The 21628-nt window shown below is 38.2% G+C and overlaps 1 protein-coding gene across 1 annotated transcript; it reads right to left on the bottom strand.

The window, feature by feature from the left end:
- Positions 1-16066: 16066 nt before the first annotated feature.
- LOC311300059 (perforin-1-like) lies at positions 16067-18368 on the bottom strand. Its single transcript, XM_084424143.1, has 3 exons — positions 18292-18368; positions 17544-18064; positions 16067-17431 (listed from the first exon to the last, which is right to left on the bottom strand). Exons 1-3 carry the CDS (start codon positions 18292-18294, stop codon positions 16231-16233), a joined length of 1725 nt encoding a protein of 574 aa, XP_084280269.1. The 5' UTR covers positions 18295-18368; the 3' UTR covers positions 16067-16230.
- Between the last annotated feature and the right edge of the window lie 3260 nt (positions 18369-21628).

Below are 21628 nucleotides of genomic sequence, written 5' to 3'. Positions count from 1 at the left end.
ATACATATTATTTTTTCACCTCAATTATGTCTACTAACGAGATCTTATGTCGTTTTAAAATAACTATGCATTTTAATTGTTTATTAATGAACTAGTCTTTTCTAAATCAGTGTAGGCTGCCTGCATCTCCACATCTCCGCTGTAATGTAGCCTAGATGCGCCTTTCATACGGACAGGATTACATAATCAGATGGTAGCTACCGTATTTGCTTTCGATTGGATTTTTTTTTCGTTGGTGGACATTTTTTTTTATAACTTTATAGTTATATTTCTCATGTCTGTGAGGCTTGTCTATACACTGTTTGTCAGTTCATTTTTGAGGCGCGCTCCAATTCACAGAGATCATGAAAGCGCGCCCTGTTCGTTTTCTTTTATTTTACAAAGGCACACCGTTTTCTTGTTGTTGTGAGTTTACACAAATAAAAGTAGTTGCTACTGATGTGTTATTATATTCTGTATGACCAGAAATGGAGTATTTTAAGTTGTTTCCACTGTTGATAGGAAAATGCGAGTGATGGCACCGGCGCCTCCATCCATGTCATAGTGCGCGCTCCATACTCCGCACAAACACTTGGATATGCGCTTCCTAATAGCAAACATTTATTTAGGTTAACGTTAGAGCGAGCGGCCATGCCAGACGGATAATCCTCTTCATGTTTAACTAATCAAATTCTGTTGCATTTTATTGCGCTAGTTTGAAAAGGGCGGCTGAAACACTTAGCCTATACAGATAAACGCCCAACGCTGGTGTTTTTCTTTAAGCAAATTCGTTTAGGCTTTAAAATAAATATTGTTTATGGGCTAATTAATGCCACAATAATTTATTTATTTTATTTGTTTTGCATTGAATACCATTGCATATTTTCATTGAATGCATTGAATATTTGCTATGCACCGCTATGCCATCCTCCCATAGAAAGACACGTTAAGAGCCACCTATTTTCCTTATAATAAAGGGTATCTACGAAAGGAAAACGCTTAATGTATAATTAAATGCATTGCGTTCATATTCTTTATCACTGAAGCTTTTTCTTTATTATAAGGGTGTATTATTCCATTAAAAAAGGGACTGTTTATAAGGTGACAATCCGTTATACATCTTGAAGATTTTTGTATTGTATTGTATCTTCTGTTATAAACACGAAGATTGACATTTCGTTAATTAAACAAAATAAAAACACAAGGTGTAAAAAATAAACAACTTAGGCTATGTTCTGTTAGATGTGTTTTGACTAGTTTTTGTTTAATTATATCTCTAGGTAATGAAGATATAGCCTATTAACAATCATTCATAATCATTACTTTTACGAAGTGGACGAGCGGAGCGGAATATTCAGAAATGCGCTCTCCACTCACGAGCTCTGATCGGATTCGGAACAAACCCGAACCTCACTGTCTGCTGAACTTGCGCAGAAACATCAAAATATAACCAGCTTTTTAAAATGTTTTTTAAAACTAAACACTATTTTAGCACAAATTATGAGCTCATTGGCGATTTTTTTATAATTATTGACAAAATTAGAATATAGTAAAAGTTTTTTTTTTTTTTTTTTTTTTACTTTTGGGTGGGCCTGTTGAAAAGTGGGGCCGTGCCTGAGCTACAGGACATCGTCTTCCAAAACATAAACAGCGCGAAAGAGAGAAAAAAATGAATGCGTCATTGTACCCAGCACTTCTGAAAATGCACTTCCGAATGCGTCTCTGTCCCCAGCACATTTCAAACCAAACTGACGCCCATGGGTGGGAGGCACACATTTATAAAACTTGGGTTATTGTCAAACCACTCACGGATTCTAGGACCACGGTGAAAGTTCACATTGTCCCAGATTACCACATACATGGGATGCTCTGCCTGCTCATCACCTCTCTCTTCACGTCTCAGTAGTGCTTCCTGTAGAGCATACAGAAACGTTATAAGATGGGCAGTGTTGTAAGGCCCTAAAGTCACATGGCGGTGAATAACCCCGTAGCTGCTGATGGCAGCACATATGGTCACGTTGCCACCACGCTGCCCTGGCAACTCTACAATGGCACGTTGACCGATAATGTTGCGGCCTCTCCTTCTCCTCTTGGTGAGATTGAAGCCAGCTTCATCCAAGAAGATGCACTCATGAGGCCTCTCCATGGAATCCAGTTGAAACATTCTCTATAGAAATGAACAAAAATAAATTTTTGAAGTAACTTACAGTTTTTTTCAATCGCTAACAAGCACTTACCCATACTTCAGATACTTTTTCTAAACTCTTAACACAGACTCACACCTACAAAACACAATTGGCCAAATGGTTAATTGTCTTCTCAAAAACACATTTAGTTAAATATATACTAACTCTTCATTTCAAAACAGAACACATGTTTCTCTGCACACACTAACTTTACCAAAACACTGGAAATCTGACTCAAAATGAACATTTTTTGTCAAAGAATAACACTTGTTTTCACTTCACAAGGTACATGCACTCAATCAAAGTACACCAGGTTTCAAAATACTGGCTATTGTTGACATTACTAAAACTGCATAGACTTTTATGTTTCAGTTTTACAGGTATTTGCATGCAAAACGTGCAATCCACCGTTTTACACTAAATTCTTGGTTGGGAACTGTCCACATGTACAGTACTGTTCACATTCATAAGCATTCCAGTAAAAAGCAAATCAGTTTTTATTCCTTTACTGTTTACTACAGGAGGTACAGTAGAAACACGGTTTGATAGAACAGAAAAAGTTTTACAGTATTGCTTACAGTGAACAAAATATCCATGAAACACACAAGAGCATTCTGAACAAAAAAACACACCCACAAAACCCCCCACAAAATTACTGTATCTAATCTCTGCGATCTTTAGGGTTAGGCCACATGTTTTCATCAAGATCACATCTGATATCATCCAAGGCGATGCACCTGGGATAAAACTGGTTGGTATGTCGGATCCACCCTTGGAGCCAGCATCCATGGCTTCAAGGAGGGACATCTGGTCATGTGGCTGATGGTCATAAACCTTCTACCTTCACATTACATTTTGTCCAGGTTGACGCCTTTTGGCCAGATTGAATCCTGCCTCATCTATATGTATATGAATTCATGAGGGGCCTAGCTGGCCTCCAATTCCATAACTCTCAAAACAAAGTTTATGTAAATCATGTCATTACTGTATACTATACTGTAACCTATTACTGTGTAGTGTGGCGATTAAGGAAAAAAAAAAGGAGCTTTACGCCACCTCTTCGTTTTGTTTACTTTTATTTTTTACTTTCACTTTGCGTGTATGGGGAGGCGCTTTTCAATTAACGGCGGAGGCAAGGAGGATATAAATGTGGGTTCGTACCTGAGAGAGTGCGCGTCATCCGAAGGTTTGAAGCTGAGGGAGTGATTGTTTGGATTACCGTATGAAGGGGAGAGACGGCCGCTTGTGAGCTGAGGTTTCCAGCGAGGGATGTCTGGTGCGTCGCGGAGTTCACTCAACTTCACTGCGTTGCACATCCTGATCATCTGGTTTTAATAAAGCTGAAGCAAAGAGTATAGAAGCCCAAGAGGCGAAACTCAATAGAACGCCCCATAGCAACAGTTGCCCCCATGACTTGACGGCGCGGCCGCCATTATGGACTGAAAACTGAAGGAAAACGCCGAAAAATAAAGGGAGTCAATGGCACTGAAAAACTTAAAATAACAAAAACTTAACATAGCTTAATTTTTTCTGGCCGTCATATCTAAATATGAAAACAATTTAAAATACATTAATGAGGATGACCGACGTTAAATGACGTTAAATGACAGAAAATATACGTATATGTGTTGGTTTGGAAAATAGTATTTTGGGACAAAATATTACTATAGAAGTACTATAAGACTACTATAGAAATACTATAGCGGCTCTAGGATATTATAGAGGTATTACAGAACATAACATACTTCTGTGATGTTCTGTATAGCCTCTCTATAATATTTTTAAGCTGCTATAGTAGTCTTATCGTACTTATGTAGTATGTCCCAAATTACTATAGTATTCCTATAAGATTGAGAGGCAGTGTAGAGAAAAACTCTGGTAACCGAGGCACTCCTTAATTAAAATGTCTTTATTGTAAGAATGACATGTCCTAAATGGACAACTTTAAAATGCCCACGCGTAGCGGCATTTTAAAGTTGTCCATTTAGGACATGTCATTCTTACAATAAAGACATTTTAATTAAGGAGTGCCTCGGTTACCAGAGTTTTTCTCTACACTGCCTCTCAAGATGTTCCACCTTGGACAGAAGAGCACCCAAATCAAACTTAAAAAGAATTGAGCACGCCATTCATCTTGAATCTGAACAGTATTCCTATAAGATTACTATAATATTTTGTCCCAAAATACTATAAATATGAAAACAATAATAATAAAAAACATTTATTTTGTCCCAAAATACTATAAGATTCCTTAGTACTTTTTAGTAAGGGTATCCCCACCGAATCGGCTTCATTAGCCTACCACTTACGGTTTGCAAAGATACAATTATAAAATTACTGCAAAACTTTAATCTATCAATATTTATGTTCTATTATGCATTTTCCTTGTTATATGACTAACAGAAATTCATGAAATAATATATGTTCGCTTGTCTATAGGCAGATACACAGTAATTAGATATAAGTAATAAGATATTTATTCAAATGTTGATTTTGAAATTAGTAAACATCACCATATATATGATTTTGAATTTTTTTTTTATAAATGAACATTTCTAAAGACAGTTAATATTTTACACAGTGAACGTTTCAATGGCAAGAAAAAAAAAAAACTATGAATGTCCTATTACAGGCGGAAAGGTACAAAAAAGATGTGCAATCTAGCAGTGCACACATGAACTATTAACACATACTAAAATGGATTTTGCCATTGACTGGCGCTAACGATTCCAGCAGCTTTCAGTCCATAATGGCGGATTCGCCTCCGCAGCGCCATCTACAGACTGTTACCCATAACACAACAGAGTTTCGCCTCTTGGGCTTCTATACTCTTTGGCTGAAGACAAGTATGGGCTGCTTAATCCGCCGAAACGGTGCCTGACAACAACACCCCCTAGATCCCTTCATAAACGACAAACTTGGTCAGTACCTGTGCGCCGCCATTACCCACTCATTCATTCACGCACGCACTTTTGATATGCTTATATTACTGTGATTGTTTATTGATTATTGTACCTTTTAAGTTTGTTGATATTAGTAACTTTGAGCTAATTAACAGAATGTTTATTCTATGTTTTTTTCTTTTTTGTACAATTTATGAATGGTCCTGGACGCGAATCTGCCTATTGGAAACGTGACACAGGTGACGCGGCGATTGCTACAGGGATTTTTTTTTTCCCCCCTTTTTTCTTTTTCTTTTCACCCTTGAATTACATTGTTGAACAGTTTTTTTTTTTTTTTTTTTTTTTTTTTGTGTGTTTTTTTTTTTTTTTTTGCTCTTGAAGGTTGTTTTGTGTGTTGTTTTTGGGACATTGGAAAATAAAAAGTTTTTTGCTAACAGTTGTCGCTGACAAATACATATTTTTTTTAAATATTGTAACCGGTGGTTTTTTGCTATCCGGGGAAAGATACCATCTTTGTCAGGAAATTCCTGGCTGGCGCCCGAACAGAAAGAATATATTACAGTTTTTTTTATTCGCTTTGGTACTATTTTCACAAGTTAGGTGTACATTTTCCAAACTCTTAGTGCTAATATCACAACAGATAATCAAAAGTGCACTTTTTTCAAACATTTCATCATGTTTTCAATTGTGTTAGTACAATACTCAAAATCACAAAGTATCCTTTTCACAACACAAAATAAGTGTTTCATCTACATAAATGTTTCATTCACAGTCACTGCCTTTCATAAAGCTCTTACTATCAAACTTTTGATTTGCATCTCTTCTTGTTCAGTTTAATACATTTGTCTATTATTTAATCCAACTGATCTTAATGGTTAATCAATGAATCATTTGGTACACCTATAGATTTCTATAGATATTGATTCTATATACAGTTTCTATAGAACTTGTTTGCAATTTCCAATATGGAAAACCAAATGTAATGAATTATTTTTACATAAGTGATTTATAGATAATAACCTCCATGATGTTCAAAGTGTGTGAACACGCATGTGTGTGTGTGAGAGAAAGAGAAAGATACAGAGAAATTTGCCATTTGTGAAAATACTGTAAAGCAGAATAGAGTATAAGGGAGAGGAAACAGTCAATGAATCTGATTGATCAGAGACGCATCAGTAGAAGGGAGACGGGCGGCATCAAATACAGCATTTTACATTACAGTATGTATGCCATGTGATACTGTAAACATGGTAGAGACATGGTAGTTACATTACTGTAACTCAACCTTCATCTGTAAAGGTCCACTACTGTATATTCAGGCAAATAGTCAAAATCATTTACTGTATTCATCGCCAGCAAACTCTGTTCTAGCACAAAACCTCATGGCACACCTTTTGATAACACACTGGATAGATACTATTACAAACATTATGGATTCAGTTACATAAGGTAGGTTATGCACATGTATTTTCTAATGTGGCATAGCCTTGTATTACTGTAATTATTTCAGCAACAACGGTGATTTGAAACATGTATCTTGCATTGTTTGCTGTTGAATGAACTGATTGTTAAAAGTACTAAATGGAAAGAAGATCACACTGTTGTGTTTCGGTGATTAAACCAAATGTTCTCATTACATATTACAATAATCTTGTGTTTGAAACAATGATTATGTGGACTGAAAACATGTGCAACTGACTGAAAGCATGAGATCAGGTTTTGAAAGAATGACTAGCTGTGTTACAAATGTGATCAGTTTGGATTTTTGTACTAAGAGTTTTGAAAATGTACACCTTACTTGTGAAAATAGTACCAAAGCGAATAAAAAAAACTGTATTTCTTTGAAAGACTTTTTGTGCTAGGGCGTTCACCACCGTTACAGTAGGTTACCTACTTGCAAAGTGCAAAGCTTATAGAACTGGACATTGAATTGAATATACAGTACACTATACCTGGACATATTGTCGTTGTAGCTCCTTGACTCTCTCACTGATATATTGTTTTTGAACTGATACCATTGCAGAAGCAGAGGTTTTTATAAACTTTCATATTGTGAAATATTAGTACAATTTGAAATAACTGATTTCTGTTTAAAAATATGTATGTCATGTAATAAATTGTGTAAAATGTAATTTATTCCTGTGATGAAAAGCTGAATTTTCAGCATCATTACTCCAGGAAGATGCATATGGACTCGAAAAGCTTGTTTCTTCATGACATTGTTCAAAAGCAACACATTTTGCTAGCAATCAAAATCACATTTTGCTAAAATCATGAAATTTACAAAAATGTTAAAAGTTAATGTAAATGGTAAATAAATAAATGCAGTCCATACTGTATCTAAGGTTTGGAATATTGTTTTTGCTATTGTGGGATGTTGTGTGTTAACATTTGTAAATACTACAAAAACAATCCATCATTTTGTAGGGAGGTATAGCTTGTCTGTTAAGAAAATGTAAGCATTATGGAAATGTGTTCACTGACTGCATATTGTGTGAAAACGACAAGAAATGTGTGAATGGTATGGCCACAAAAGACTGATGCTGTGCTAATTGTGTTTAGAGTTTTGAAAATGTGAACACTGATTGGACAAACGCTTGTTAGCGACTGAAAAAAACTGTAAATGACATAGCATTCCAGGCTTCATGCCTCTGTATGTGCTGCATTACATTCAACACAGTAAAGATGTACAGTAACTCAACAGTGCTGTCTAATCTCTGGACATGATTACTTACTTGTACATATTGATACCGTAGCTCTTTTACCCTTTCAGAATTTCTCTCAAATGGTACTCTGTAGGCTTGTTTGAGACTTATCAGGTTGCGTTTCAGGACACGGTCAATTGTGGAGAGACTCACACTGTTGATTCCTTCAAAGTTCACGTTGTCTTCCTCAACTCGCTGTTGTATTTCACGCAGACGAATAAGATTATTTTGAAGGACCATATTGACAATAATGGTCTCCTGCTGTTGTGAGAACATAACCCTCCTTCCACCGGCATGTGGCAGTCTTTCAATTCTAGCAAATAAAGCCTCTTGTTAGAATTGTACAGACAGGCCTAATGCATCTCCTCCTCCTCCGTCTCTTCCTCTGTTTCCTCTGTCTCTTCCTCCTCCGTCTCCTCCTCCTCCTCCTCCTCTGTCTCCTCTGTCTCCTCTGTCTCTTCCTCCTCCGTCTCCTCCTCCTCCGTCTCTTCCTCTGTTTCCTCCTCCTCCTCCTCCTCTGTCTCTTCCTCCTCCGTCTCCTCCTCCTCCTCTTCTGTCTCCTCTGTCTCTTCCTCCTCCGTCTCCGTCTCCTCCTCCTCCTCTGTCTCCTCTGTCTCTTCCTCCTCCGTCTCCTCCTCCTCCTCTGTCTCCTCCTCCTCCGTCTCTTCCTCTGTTTCCTCCTCCTCCTCCTCCTCTGTCTCCTCTATCTCTTCCTCCTCCGTCTCCTCCTCCTCCTCTTGTCTCCTCTGTCTCTTCCTCCTCCGTCTCCGTCTCCTCCTCCTCCTCCTCTTCCTCCTCCGTCTCCTCCTCTGTCTCCTCCGTCTCTTCCTCTGTTTCCTCCTCCTCCTCCTCCTCTTCTGTCTCCTCTGTCCCTTCCTCCTCCGTCTCCGTCTCCTCCTCCTCCTCCTCTTCCTCTTCCTCTTCCTCTTCCTCCTCTATCTCTTCCTCCTCCATCTCCTCCTCCTCTGTTTCTTCTTCCTCCTCCTTGTCGTCCTCGTCCACTTCCACTTCCCCCTTCTCTCCTGCCCTCCATTGTGAAAATCACACATGCCATTTGGATTTGACATGGCTTTATATCTTGATTATTGATTAGGTGCAACACATTACTGATTTGAAACAGGTGTGTTAAATTTTGAGTGCTTGTGTGTTACCGATGACAACAGTGTGTTGCTTGTGTTTCACTTTTGGGGCTGTGTTGTGCCATTCTGAGTTGAAGTGCACCACAATGCTACATGTGCCTTGTGAATGACAATGTGTTTACAGTTTTGCACAAAGACTGATTCCGATTTGCTAGTTGTGTCTAACCACATGAGAAGTGTTTAAAGTTCTGCAAACTGTGTGATTCAATCAATAAAGTGGTTTGTACACTTGCAACTTTGGTTTTGCAAATGGATTTTAGTGTTTTAGCAATTCAGAAATACTGTAAGGTAAATGAAAATTAGCAGTTTGCTTCAATAGTCTGTAGTAATTTACAGAATTACAGTAATGAGAAAAAAAAGGTAGAAACTAAAAGTACATACTGTAATTCGAACAAATAATTGAGGGGCTAATCCTGCCTCTCTCTAGCATCAGGCCACAGGTTTTCATCAACATCAGTTCCCATCAAAACCCGTTTCTTCCTTGTTCCATTTCCAAAATTAGTCTTTCTGAGCTCTACCTATATACAGTGCTATGCATAAGTTTAGACACCCATACTAAAGTTGACTAAAAAGAGGAATGGAAAGAACAACGGAATTAATATGAAATAGTGACTGAAACGCGACCCAAATGATTTCGGCTATACTTGCATATAAAATTAGAGAAGAAACATATTATCTGTGTTTAACTGAATTAAAACGCAGAGCAAGAGAGAGAGAGAGAGAGAGAGAGAGAGAGAGAGAGAGAGAGAGAGAGAGAGAGAGAGAGATTTTGATTTTTAATAACAAACTTTATTCAATCATAATACAAAAGAATAAACATTACAACAATTTCAAATCCACACAAATTCAAAAAATAACTCCTCCTCCACAACCGTACAAAAAACAGAATTATAACACCACTGTAATTTGAAAGTTTCTATGTCATTCATTGCTTTGTAATACTTAAACTCCACAACAATTCTTGACTTAATAAAAGCTTTAAATAAGGCTGTAATCTCATGACCACCACTATTTTCTATTCTGTTCTTCCTTGTTTTATAAATTGCAAGCTTTGCCTGTCCAAACAGAAAATTAAGCAGCTGCCATTTAATCTTTTGCTTTTGATTGTATCCTGCCCCTACAATAAAAACATCTGGAGTAAACTTTTCCCCACATTTACCACATAACAAATCCAACAAATTAAAAAGCGTTTGAAGTCTTTTACACTCCAAATAACAGTGAAAAATAGTTTCTCTAGATCCACAAAACACACATTTATCATCAGTATCTGGATTAATGACTGAAACAAAAGCGTTGACAGCCACAGCCCCATGCAATATTCGCCATTGTAAGTCACCAGATCGTTTGGTCAATGGTGGTTTGTACAGCACCCTCCACACAGGTTTCATATCCTCTTTCAACCCAAGCTTATCCCTCCAAACTGTATCAACCCTCCCATTTAGTGTTCCTTTATTAAAAACTTTTACAAAGCATTTATACATCACTTTCCCTCCGACTTCATTCAGATCTAAATCTTGCAGTCCGTTGAGATCCAACAAAGGACCTGACATTTCTTTTAAGTCTGGTGTAATCCCAAGTTTTGGAAAAGGGTCTCTAATGTCCGGAGTTACTCTTCCATTCTTAAAATCCTTTATTAAAGTCAATTCCTCCTTTGTCAGTCTTGTTTTCCACATATCCATTATGGTTAGCGTGTGGCGCATTGACCTCTGACCCAACATAGTAGCTACTGCATTTATATCATTCATCTCAGGTCCAGCCACGTTAACTATGTGCCTCAATGCCACAGTTTTAGAAGCACACAGTATCTGCGTAAGTCCCAGAACATTCTCACCCATAATATCCATGCGAGCTCCTCTGATTAGAGGTTCTTCGAGTAGCCAGAACAAAGAATTGGTCTCCTCCAGTCTGCAAACATTTAAAAGTCCCCACACTTTGAAAAGTTCACAATAAAATCGAGGCACTCCAGCAAATCGTAGTTGCTTAGCATCCATTAGAAACAGCGCAGCATCCAGTCCAAGTCCGTCTACTGTATGCAAAATCGTTTTTGCCATCTTCCTCCACACAAGCTCAACAGGGCCAGTCAGAAATTTCTGAATAAACTGCAGACGAAAAGTAGCATGTCTGCTCGGTAAGTGCACCAAGCCTTGTCCTCCCTCTTCTTTCGGAAGAAAGAGCACACTTTGGGGAACCCAGTGTAAACAATCCCAAAAAAAGTTCACTAGGATTACCTGTAATCGGGACAGTAGTCCAACAGGTGGGTCCACACAAGATAACCTATGCCACAATGTAGAGGCAACCAAGTTGTTGATTATTAAAACTCTCCCTCTAAATGACAATTGAGAATGAATCCATTTCCATTTTTTCAATTTTCCTTCTATCTTTTCAATCACCCCTTCCCAGTTCTTTTGTTGGGTGTTTAAATCCCCAAGATGTACTCCTAAATATTTTAACCCTTCTTTCTTCCAACTCATCCCACCAGGTAGTTTTGGCATCCCTTCCTCCCATTTCCCAACAACCAGTGCTTCACTCTTCTCCCAATTAATTTTTGCAGCTGAAATTATTCCAAAATCATTAACAACAGAAACCAGCTGATTAATGTCTTGTTGCCTATTTACCAAAACCATAACATCATCGGCATAAGCTGAAATTTGATGTTGTATATCATGATTCAATGTTAAACCTTTAATCCTATCTCTTAATTTATTCAGCATTGGTTCAATAGCTAAGGAGTAAAGCATACCAGACAGTGCACAACCTTGTCTGATTCCTCTACTAGCTTTAAACCACCATTGACCTTCAGTAAACTCTCAGTGTCCTGGTACAACACTTTAATCATATCAACAAAAACAGAACTAAAACCAAAAGCTTCTAGGGTGTCCCATAGATACTGGTGCTCAACTCTATCGAAAGCCTTCTCTTGGTCAATAGAGATAAACCCCAAATTTACCCCTAAAAGACTCGAAACACTTAAAATATCCCGTATGAGACAGACATTATCTGTGATTGACCTACCCGGCACACAATATGTCTGATCAAAATGAATTACCTGCCCCATCACTTTTCTCAGTCTATTAGCCAGAGTCTTTGAAAGGACTTTGAGATCAGAACAAAGCAAACTCACAGGTCTCCAGTTCCAGCACAGCCCAAAACTCTTTATAAAACTCAGCTGGGAGTCCATCCATCCCAGGAGCTTTTCCACTCTCCATGCCCTTGAGAGCGTTCAGAAGCTCCTCTTCCGAAAGAGGCCTCTCCAGCTCTGCCTTTGAGTCCTCCAAGACATTTGGCAGACCTTCATAGAAGCAAGCAGACAACTCCTCGTCCTTTCTATATTCACTACTATACAATTTTTCATAGAACTGTACAGCTCGTTTTCTAATTTCAGATGTCTTTGTCAATTCCTGCCCGTTTTCAGAGCGTAAAGAGTGAATATAGCGACTCTGACCGTTCTTTTTTCCAAGACTAAAGAAAAACTTAGATGGGGCATCCATTTGCGTTAAATTTTGAAAACGAGATCGGACCAAAGCCCCCTTTGCTTTAATGCCGAGCAAATCTGACAGAAGAGATGTCTTAGTTTTAAGTGTCTCGATATGTCTTCCCTCCCCAGTATTCTCTGCTAACCCTTGTGCCTCCATTATTTCAGATTCAAGTTTTTTCATTGATCTAGTGATGTCCCGAGAGACACTGAAAGTATACTGTTGACAAAGTACTTTCACTTCAACCTTTCCACAGTCCCACCACTGACGTAAATTTTCAAAGCATGGTTTTCTTAATTTAAAATCATTCCAAAAAGAAACAAAAACAGCTCTAAAATTCACATCACTTAACAGGGAAGTGTTAAAATGCCAATATGCACTCTTTGGCTTCACATTTGTTATAAAAACATTACATGTGACTAGACAATGATCAGAAAAACCAGTTGGTGTAATAGAACAACTTTTCACAACATTAAACTGATGCTTAAAACAATAAAATCTATCCAATCTGGCTAAGGAAATGAAATTCTCTCTATTATGCAACCACGTGTATTGTCTTACATTATTATTTAGATCCCTCCATAGATCACATAAACTATGAGTCTCAATCAGTTCATTTAAAGCACGACTCGAAGCAGCATGAGGTTCCACATGATTCCGATCTAGACTATAATTCCCTGTACAATTAAAGTCCCCGCCAAAAACAAAAAATCATCAGAACTACAATTCTGTAGAATTGTACTTACATTTTTGAGAAAGAGTACTCTTTCATTACCATTTGTTGGGGCATAAACATTAATAAAAACAGCCTTGAATTTTTCAAACTGAGCCCTTAAAAATAATAGTCTGCCAGGTATCAAATGTTTAACCTCACATGAGATAGGTGAGAAATTCTTAGCAAAAAGGACTGCCACCCCTCCTCTAGTAGAGCTCATGTGAGTAAGAAACACTTCACCCTCCCACTCTTTTTTCCAGTCAATTTCATTAATACAGTCACTGTGTGTTTCTTGGACAAATGTTACATCAATATTCTTTTGTCTGATAAGCTCAAACAGCATTGCTCTTTTATTTATATCTCGGGCTCCATTCAAATTAAGAGAGCTCACCCTCATCACACTCATTAAAATAAATAGTATGAGGGGACATAAACCAAACAAAAACATAGGGAAACAGCGATTATGTGGTTTCGAAGCCATCATCAGTTTGTACTTCTAATTTCAGTTTGGAAACAAGTTTCTTTAATCTGTATATTTCTTGAACTGTAAACTGTTCCCCTCCTTCACTTCTCATTAGCATTGTCACTGAGTTAATAAACATTCTGCGGTCAGCAAAAAAATCCTCAAACTGGACATTTTTCACATTTTTCGTTCTTTGCAGGAATGATTTTATTTTGTCAAAGTTGTAATCACTGCGTCGACTTCGTCCTGTCCTACTGTCCACTACTTCACCATCAGAATCATCAATCATCCTGCCTTCAGTATCAAGTTTATCAGACTCTGTTTTTGTTTGTCTGCTCATTTTAGCCGTTTCCATACTCTTCCTATTTCTCTTTCTCTTAGTATTGGGTACTTTGAAAAGTGTTTCATCACAAGCAATGTCTGTCACCATCTCTTCCTCCTCCACAATACACTCAGCCACATTAACAACATCAGTAGACACCGTAACCAGTTTTTTCTCAACATTTTCTGTATTTCCCCCCACAACAACAATAGACACTGTATCAGTTTCCTTCTCCCCACTTTCTGTATTTCGCCCCGCGGCATTACTGCCATCATCATCTTCTTCACTAACAGAATCCTCCGTCACCATCGCGCTACTGTTATCGCGCGCGGTTTCTCCGCTCGGCCCCGGCTCTGGGTCTAACTCATCTGCTCTCTCAGGACACGCACGCCTAACGTGCCCTGTTCGCCCACAACCAAAACACTTCATAGTATCAGATGATACAAATACAACGTAATCAAAGCCGTCAATTTTGAATTTAAACGACACATTCAGTTCATCCAAATCACTCTTTAAAATCATAAGTAGCTGCCGTCTAAAACACACAACATGCTTAAGCAAAGGCGATTTACACCCTAATGGGATCCTTTTCATTTGTGAGACAACTTTTCCATGCCTAGACAATTCATTAATCAAGAGCTCATCTTTAATGAAAGGTGGTACATTCGATAATGTTATCTTTCTTGCCGGCTGAACCAGCGGTATTACTGGAGTAAAAGTGTCCTGAATTACTACTCCGGTCTGCACTACACTGTTTACATTCTCAATGGTATCAAGGAAGATAACCACAGCACTGTTCATTCGAGAAGCAGATATTATGCTATTAAAACCAACAGCGTTACCCACAGCCAAACTACAATCCTCCACAGAGCAGTTCATCACAGGCGCGAGTTTTATCCCGTGCCTGCGTGAAAGCTGCTCAAACTTTGTTTGGCTTGGACCCGCCATTGCTAACCAGCAAAGCGCTGGTTAACAGCGTTCCTCAAACCCCCACTCCTTTAACTTTCTTTGTATTCTTTTCAAACAATTTTTAAACCAAAACCCCCAAAACAGGGACAGTGTAAAAAGAAAGAAAAAAAGAATAGACTCACTCGCACCGCAACACTCTCAGGCACACACGCTGACTCCGCCCACTCACTCACAGCATCCGCTCAGAGAGAGAGAGAGAGAGAGAGAGAGAGAGAGAGAGAGAGAGAGAGAGAGAGAGAGAGGTGTGCCCGCGAGTCGCAGAGCAAGAGAGAGAGAGAGAGACAGAGAGGTGCGTGCGCGAGATGCAGAGCGAGAGAGACAAAGGTGCGCGCACGCGCTTGAAGAGAGAGAATGAATTATCACTGCAATTTTCAAATAAAATTATTTTCTGTTAAAACCAGATTTTTTCCACAAAAATCTATTTTTGTCCCAAAAATAAGTCTGGAAAATGGGGGGGTCGTCTTATATTCAGGGTCGTCTTATAGTCGGGTATATACGGTAATTATTTTATATAATTTATTTATGATTTAATTATTATTATACCTATAATCCATTACACTGAAGCAACTTTAGTTCAACAATTATTATTAAGCATTTAGTTTAAATGAATATAAATATATACAAAAAATATTTAATTTAAATAAGATTTGGAATTGACAAATAAAGCTTTAAAGATTACTACATGTAAGCTTTTCACTTTAATATGTAGGCTACATTATCAAAGGTCCCACTTTATATAGGTGTCTATAACTACAATGTACTAACATCCAAAAAATAAGTACATTGTTCACTACTGATGTCACACTTACATGTGCATGTGCTTCATGAACTCAGGATCAAAGCCTGAGTTCACAGAGCAGGTGGATGATCAGGGTCATGGTACCAACAAAGCCTGAATGGATTGATTTTGTTTCATCAACTCAAAACCTATCCTGTAACCCTGAGTTTGTTACCATCATGATACAGGCCCCTGATAGCTTTTTAACTTGACACAAAGCATGTGACTGAACTTGCTTAAAGGACTTTTTTGCAAAAGGTGTCTCATTAAGTTTATATGATTTTATATTCAAATTAATCATTCTATTCAAATATCCACAAACGATATGCCTCCAGGAAGAAGGTTTTAAATACAGATATTTTGCAGTACAGCTGTCAGTTTTAGCAGTTTTGGGAAGTTTTTCTACCCAAAAAGTAAATAAATCACACAAATCAGATTTTTTGAATGCTTTAATAAAGCAAAATACAAAGGCAAGTAATTTGAATTAAAAGAATTGAGCAAAGTTTATACTTAAGCATTTTAAGCATTTGATTATCAGGAAGCGTTGCAAGATTATGGCTTTAATGCATAAGGCATGATTTGAGATCCTACTAAAATCCTACAGCTTTATCTGTTTTCCATAAGCACTCTCGAATTTATTTGAGAAGTTGTGAGATGATTCAAGCCTGGGCATGTCTTTAACCAGAACACCATTTCTTGAGCTGAAAATGTCAGCCAGAGGGGAAGCCATTGGAGAAGGTTTGTGTTCATTACACTGTGGGCCATTTAGACTGGGAGCACATTTCACTTCATAGGTAAAAAAGAAGGTGCCATATTTAAAAACACAAGTGTCCTTCACAACTCCACTTCTAAGTTCAAAAGAGCATGTACCAAGGAGGTCGCTGTTCCAGTATCTGTCTGCATCAAACACTTTAAAGGTTAGTCTTTCGCCCATGCTAATCTTAATAGGACCAAACTCAAATGTTTCTGGCCAACGTGGATTGTCATTATTATCAATAATCTCAGTGCGCTTGTTTTGTGTGCCATATTCAACTGATACAGTGCCATCTGTTTGAGTTCTTACATCTCCATACAGACCTTTGGCTCTAAGGTTGTAGACTTTCAGGGTGGCTAGTCCTTTTTCAGCTGGACAGCAGTTAGACTTTATAATTCGACTACCTTCACAAACACAAGCACATCGGTCTCTTGCACTGCACTTCCTGCCAATCTTGCAAGACTCTGAGCAAACCTTCATGAGGGCATTTTCTATTATGTATTCTTCAACAGCTCTCTTCAGTCCTTTCCTGGCAGGGTGTTTTTTACTCAGTAAGAAATGGAGGGGTTTCAGAGAGTAGTGCACAATGTCAGGGAGACTCTTCAAAGACTCAAGCCAGGTCTTAAGGGAATTTGGGTGTGATGAACCATCAAAAAGCAGATCTTCTCCATTTATGTTTCCTCCGATAATCTCTGTCTGACGCTCACTGAACATAGTGCTGAACTTTTGATTTGTGCCCATCTTCTTTTTCAGTTCTTTACAAAAATGGCTCTCTACCTTCACAGTTGCTACACTGTATGAACCAGAGGCTTCTACATCCAAACAGTCTTTCACTGCAGTGTCTGTAAGCCCACTCACTGTTGCCTGACATGTTTTGATGGCTGTTATTGCTTTCATTTTCCCCCCTAACATGACACCTGTGGTAAAGTGAGTGCCATATGTGGTGATCAGGTTGCGGTAGTCATCTCGATTGTAGGATGCAGGGAGTGATTTAATTTCTTCAAGAAACTCTGCATGAAGAGGAGGCTTTTTAGCTAGACCATATCTGTAAATAAATAGTTAATACATTTGAATTCAGTGGAATCAAAGAGGGAGCAAATTACAATTAAAGGTTTTTTTAAGTCATTCTATGAGGAAAAGCAACTCAACTCTCTCACCTGTAAAAGCTGCATGCAACTTCATGTTTGGTGAAACTGTATTTGTCTTCTTTTGATTTTGTCATTGCAAATTTTGCTTCCCTGGAATGAGTGCTTCCGACTGCAGCTCCAGCAGCCTTCACATCTAAACCAACTTTCCAGCCGACTGAGAGTGCTGATGATGAATCATTGACCAGTGCTTCACTTGATTCAAAGATCTGACTGGAGACTTTCATTGAACACTTTGGCAGGGTCCTCCAGAACACAACTGCTGCTGGTAGCTTCTGTTTTATTCCATTCATGTAATTGTTTCTGCGCATTTTACAAGTGCTGTTTCCTAAATCCCATTTCTCCATGTTGATCACGTAAGATCCTTTTCGCTCCATGGTCACAACATCAAATCCCTCGCCAGCAAGATTGTGCCCTGGAACAAAGGGAGCACCCTCACACTCTTTTGATGCACCTATGTCATCCTCTCCAGAAGTGGTCATGAGAAGCAATGCCCAGAAAACAACAAAGTTAATCTGGAACTGCCCCATCATCTGTAGGGAGATAAGTCAAATCATTATTGTGATTATTGTGAAAATTAACATCACTTAACAAGAATGATAGTCTAGAATTGTAACAATAATTTGATACAATAAAACAATAAACAATAAAATTGGCAATATTGTTAAAAAAAATAAAAAAATAAAAAAAGGATGTTAGCAGTAATTGTCTCTTTAAAATAATAATATGATTAATTAAATGATTTTTTTCAGTTACCTACCATTAAATGTAGAGCTGAGATATTCAAATATAAGTTATAGGTTGTCTCTCTAACCTGTCGATGGTTGATTGGTTGTGGGTGTCAAAGCTGTGTAGTGCAAAGTATCATATACTATGACGTGGCTGTGACAAATCTTCTAATATTAGTTTAACACATTGCCTGGGCTGAACAATGCTATAAATATGTTCTGTGAACAAAGAAGAACATATTAAGTACAAGTTATCAGATGTGACAAAAACCTCTGCAAATGGGTGGCAGTGTTACAAAGAAGATGAACAGTTATGCTTAATATTTGCATTGTAAAAGATTATCTGTGCATCTATTATTCCTTTACATTATAATTTTTAATTTTAATTATTAATTTAATGCTAATTCATGAAAAAAAAAAAGGTATGACACTGGCTTAGATACAGTTAGAAAAAATATTCAACATATTAATGTGTAACCCACACCCCCCACCCAAACACCCACCAGGTAGACTTATACTGTGCTAAGGAATTGCAAGCTGTTGCAGTGAAGAATTATTTATTATTTTGAATTATGTAGAAAGAAAAGTTCTGGAGTCAAAACCATATCCTTATCTAACAGGAATGATATGTCATGAGCAAGCTGAGACTAGAAAGGAAAAAGTGCAGAGCATTCCAAGATTTTTTTTTTTAAATATGTACCAAATGCTCTCTGCATACATAAATTACAATTCGGGGAAGGAGACAAATATATATATAAACGGTTTAAAGCGGATAGGTAAAGTCTGTGCAGAAGTTTCCAATGGATCATCTGATGATTTGGGTTTTTCGAGAATGATGTGATTGTCTCCAAAATTTGCTCAGTGAATAAAGTTTGTATGTCCTCACTGATAACCTTAGACCAGATAGTTGATATGGAAAGTGGTTTGTATGAGTTTTTGAGGAGAAAAGAGTAAATAACTGAGGCAGAAATAACAGAATTATCAGTTGGAAGAATTATCTTTCGGAAGGGATGTACAGATAATTGTGAATCCCAGGGAACTCCATATGCCCGAAGCACAGATCTAATGTGAAGATACATGAAAAAGGAAGTTCCGGATAAATTAAAGAGAGCTATAATATCTTAAATGATTTCAGCCCTTTGTCATCATAAATATCACCAAATCAATTTACTTTACATTTAACCCATTGTGGACAATGAATTGGTTTCTTTCCTGACAAAAACATATTATTATGGAACAAAGGTGAATGACGGCTTTATTTTTCTGGTCACCGTTCTCCGAGTAGAAAGTGGGTGATAACTAGAACATAATGTAGAGTCTTTATCTTTTTTTAGCAGAAGAGATATAATAGCCATGTTCATATTTTCCAGAAAGGATCCTTGATCAATTGAATATTGCATCATGTCTAGCATAGGTGAACCCAACTAGGCCCAGAAGGTCAAGTAGAACTCAACTGGTATGCCATCTAGGCCTGGGGATTTCCCCTTGCTCATACCTCTGACCGATTATTCTAATTCAACAAGTGATATAGATCTAGCTAAGAACTCAGAGTCTGATTCTGACAGATGCGGAAGAGTAAGAGATAAAAAGGAAGTATGGTGTAGGTTCGCATTTAGAGTTAGAGCTGTATAGTTCACAATAAAAGGAACTTTTATTTTCAATTAAGTAGTCTTAAAGCCAATAAATGGCTAGGTCTGCTACCATGAAAATAATAGTTTTGTCTGGATCTTTGTATAAGAAATTCAGCACTGTATCTAATGGCGCTTTTCCACTACACAGTACCAGCTCGCCTCGGCTCGGCTCGGCTCGGCTCGGCTCTGTTTGGTTTTCCACTGTGTAAAAGTTGTACCTGTACCTGCTTCCAGGTACTTTTTTACGTACCACCTCCGGCGAGGTTCTAAGCGGGCTGAGGCGAGCTGAGGCGATACTAAAATGTGACGTGAAATCATGGCAGACTGCTGATTGGTCAGAGAGAATCGTCACTATTCACTGCGTCATCATTGCACGCGCCAGACGCAGTATCCTGAATAAAAAACAGCAAAAACAAAAACATCCAAAAACAGCATACACTCGATTTCCTCCATTGTCCTGTGTGTGTAGGTAGCGGGTGTGTCTCGCGCGTCTCGCGTAAAAGATTAAGTCACGGCAGTTTCCTGCGGCGTCGCTATGACAACCAGGTACTATTGTGGAGGTACTATCTGCAATGGAAAACGGAGCGAAAAGTCGAGTCGAGGCGGGGCGAGTCGAGTCGAGTCGAGCTGGTACTGGTAATGGAAAAGCGCCATAAATTAAGTTCTTTCCTAACAGGTTTTTTTTTTTCTTTTTTTTTCTGGGGTCTCCACCTTGTTCAGCTCCACCTCCATTGGCCGGCCCCCAGGCTCTGTGTCTCGTATGCTTACCACTGCTATAGTGCTGACACTTACATTGTATTCAAGGAAAACAATTTATCACTTCAGGCATTCTGGGAATTAAACCCAAGACCTTGGTGTTACTGCCTCCAATTTCTAATGTTTGAGCTACAGGAACACAAAAGGAACTCACTCTCATATTTTCCCATTTTGTTATTATTTTGAAGAATGTCTTACAACAATATTTTACCCTTAGGGGTACAACAGCTTTTTACTGGGGAAGTCTTCTCAAAAGGACGTCCATGTAGCCTACCTTATTCAACAGCAGACGATGGTCTGTATGATCGATGCATTTTGGCAAATTAAAGTTTATGGATAAATGCATGTATTGCACTAGCCTGGCTCCGCCCTCCTGCGTACTTCCGCTTAATTTTATTTCCCTTCAGTACTACGTCTGGGATTGTGGTGTATTCTTTGGTTTTCTCCGATAATTTTTTTGGCGGTCCAATCAGCGAACAGAGGGAGTGGCTGAGAACGATGACTTTGAGGTCGTGCGCTAGTTTGAGTTGTAGGGTTACATCACGACCAAAGGTTAGCGATTGGTTATGGCAGATCCAGAGTGACTCTGGGCAGATCCAATAGTTTTAAACTTCAACAGAGTACCCGCCTACAAGGAAGTTAACGCTTGTCAATGGAGAGAGGCCAGACTCTCTGTACAAATGAAATGTACAAGAGTCTGGTAGAACCAGGCTAGCATTGCACTGGAGACTGACATTAATTACTTGGGCCCCCTAAATCTGACCGAAATCAATGATTATTGTTCAATCGGAATAGTGTTTTTGTTGGGTACTACTGGTATATCTAATGTAGGGTGTTTACCTTAAAAATACAATACTTTAAATCTGAGACAGTATATATGGTTCATTTTCACTGTACATAGATTTAGGGGAGTGCAGGATGCAAAAGTGTTCATTCAAATAGGCTGATAAGATAAACGTTCACAGACCAAAATGCAAATTCT

Source organism: Rutilus rutilus, assembly GCF_951802725.1.
Source record: "Rutilus rutilus genome assembly, chromosome: 11".
Lineage (NCBI taxonomy): Eukaryota > Metazoa > Chordata > Actinopteri > Cypriniformes > Leuciscidae > Rutilus > Rutilus rutilus.
The sequence above is the reverse complement of the archived record's forward strand: the minus strand, read 5'-3'. Positions and strand labels throughout refer to the sequence as shown.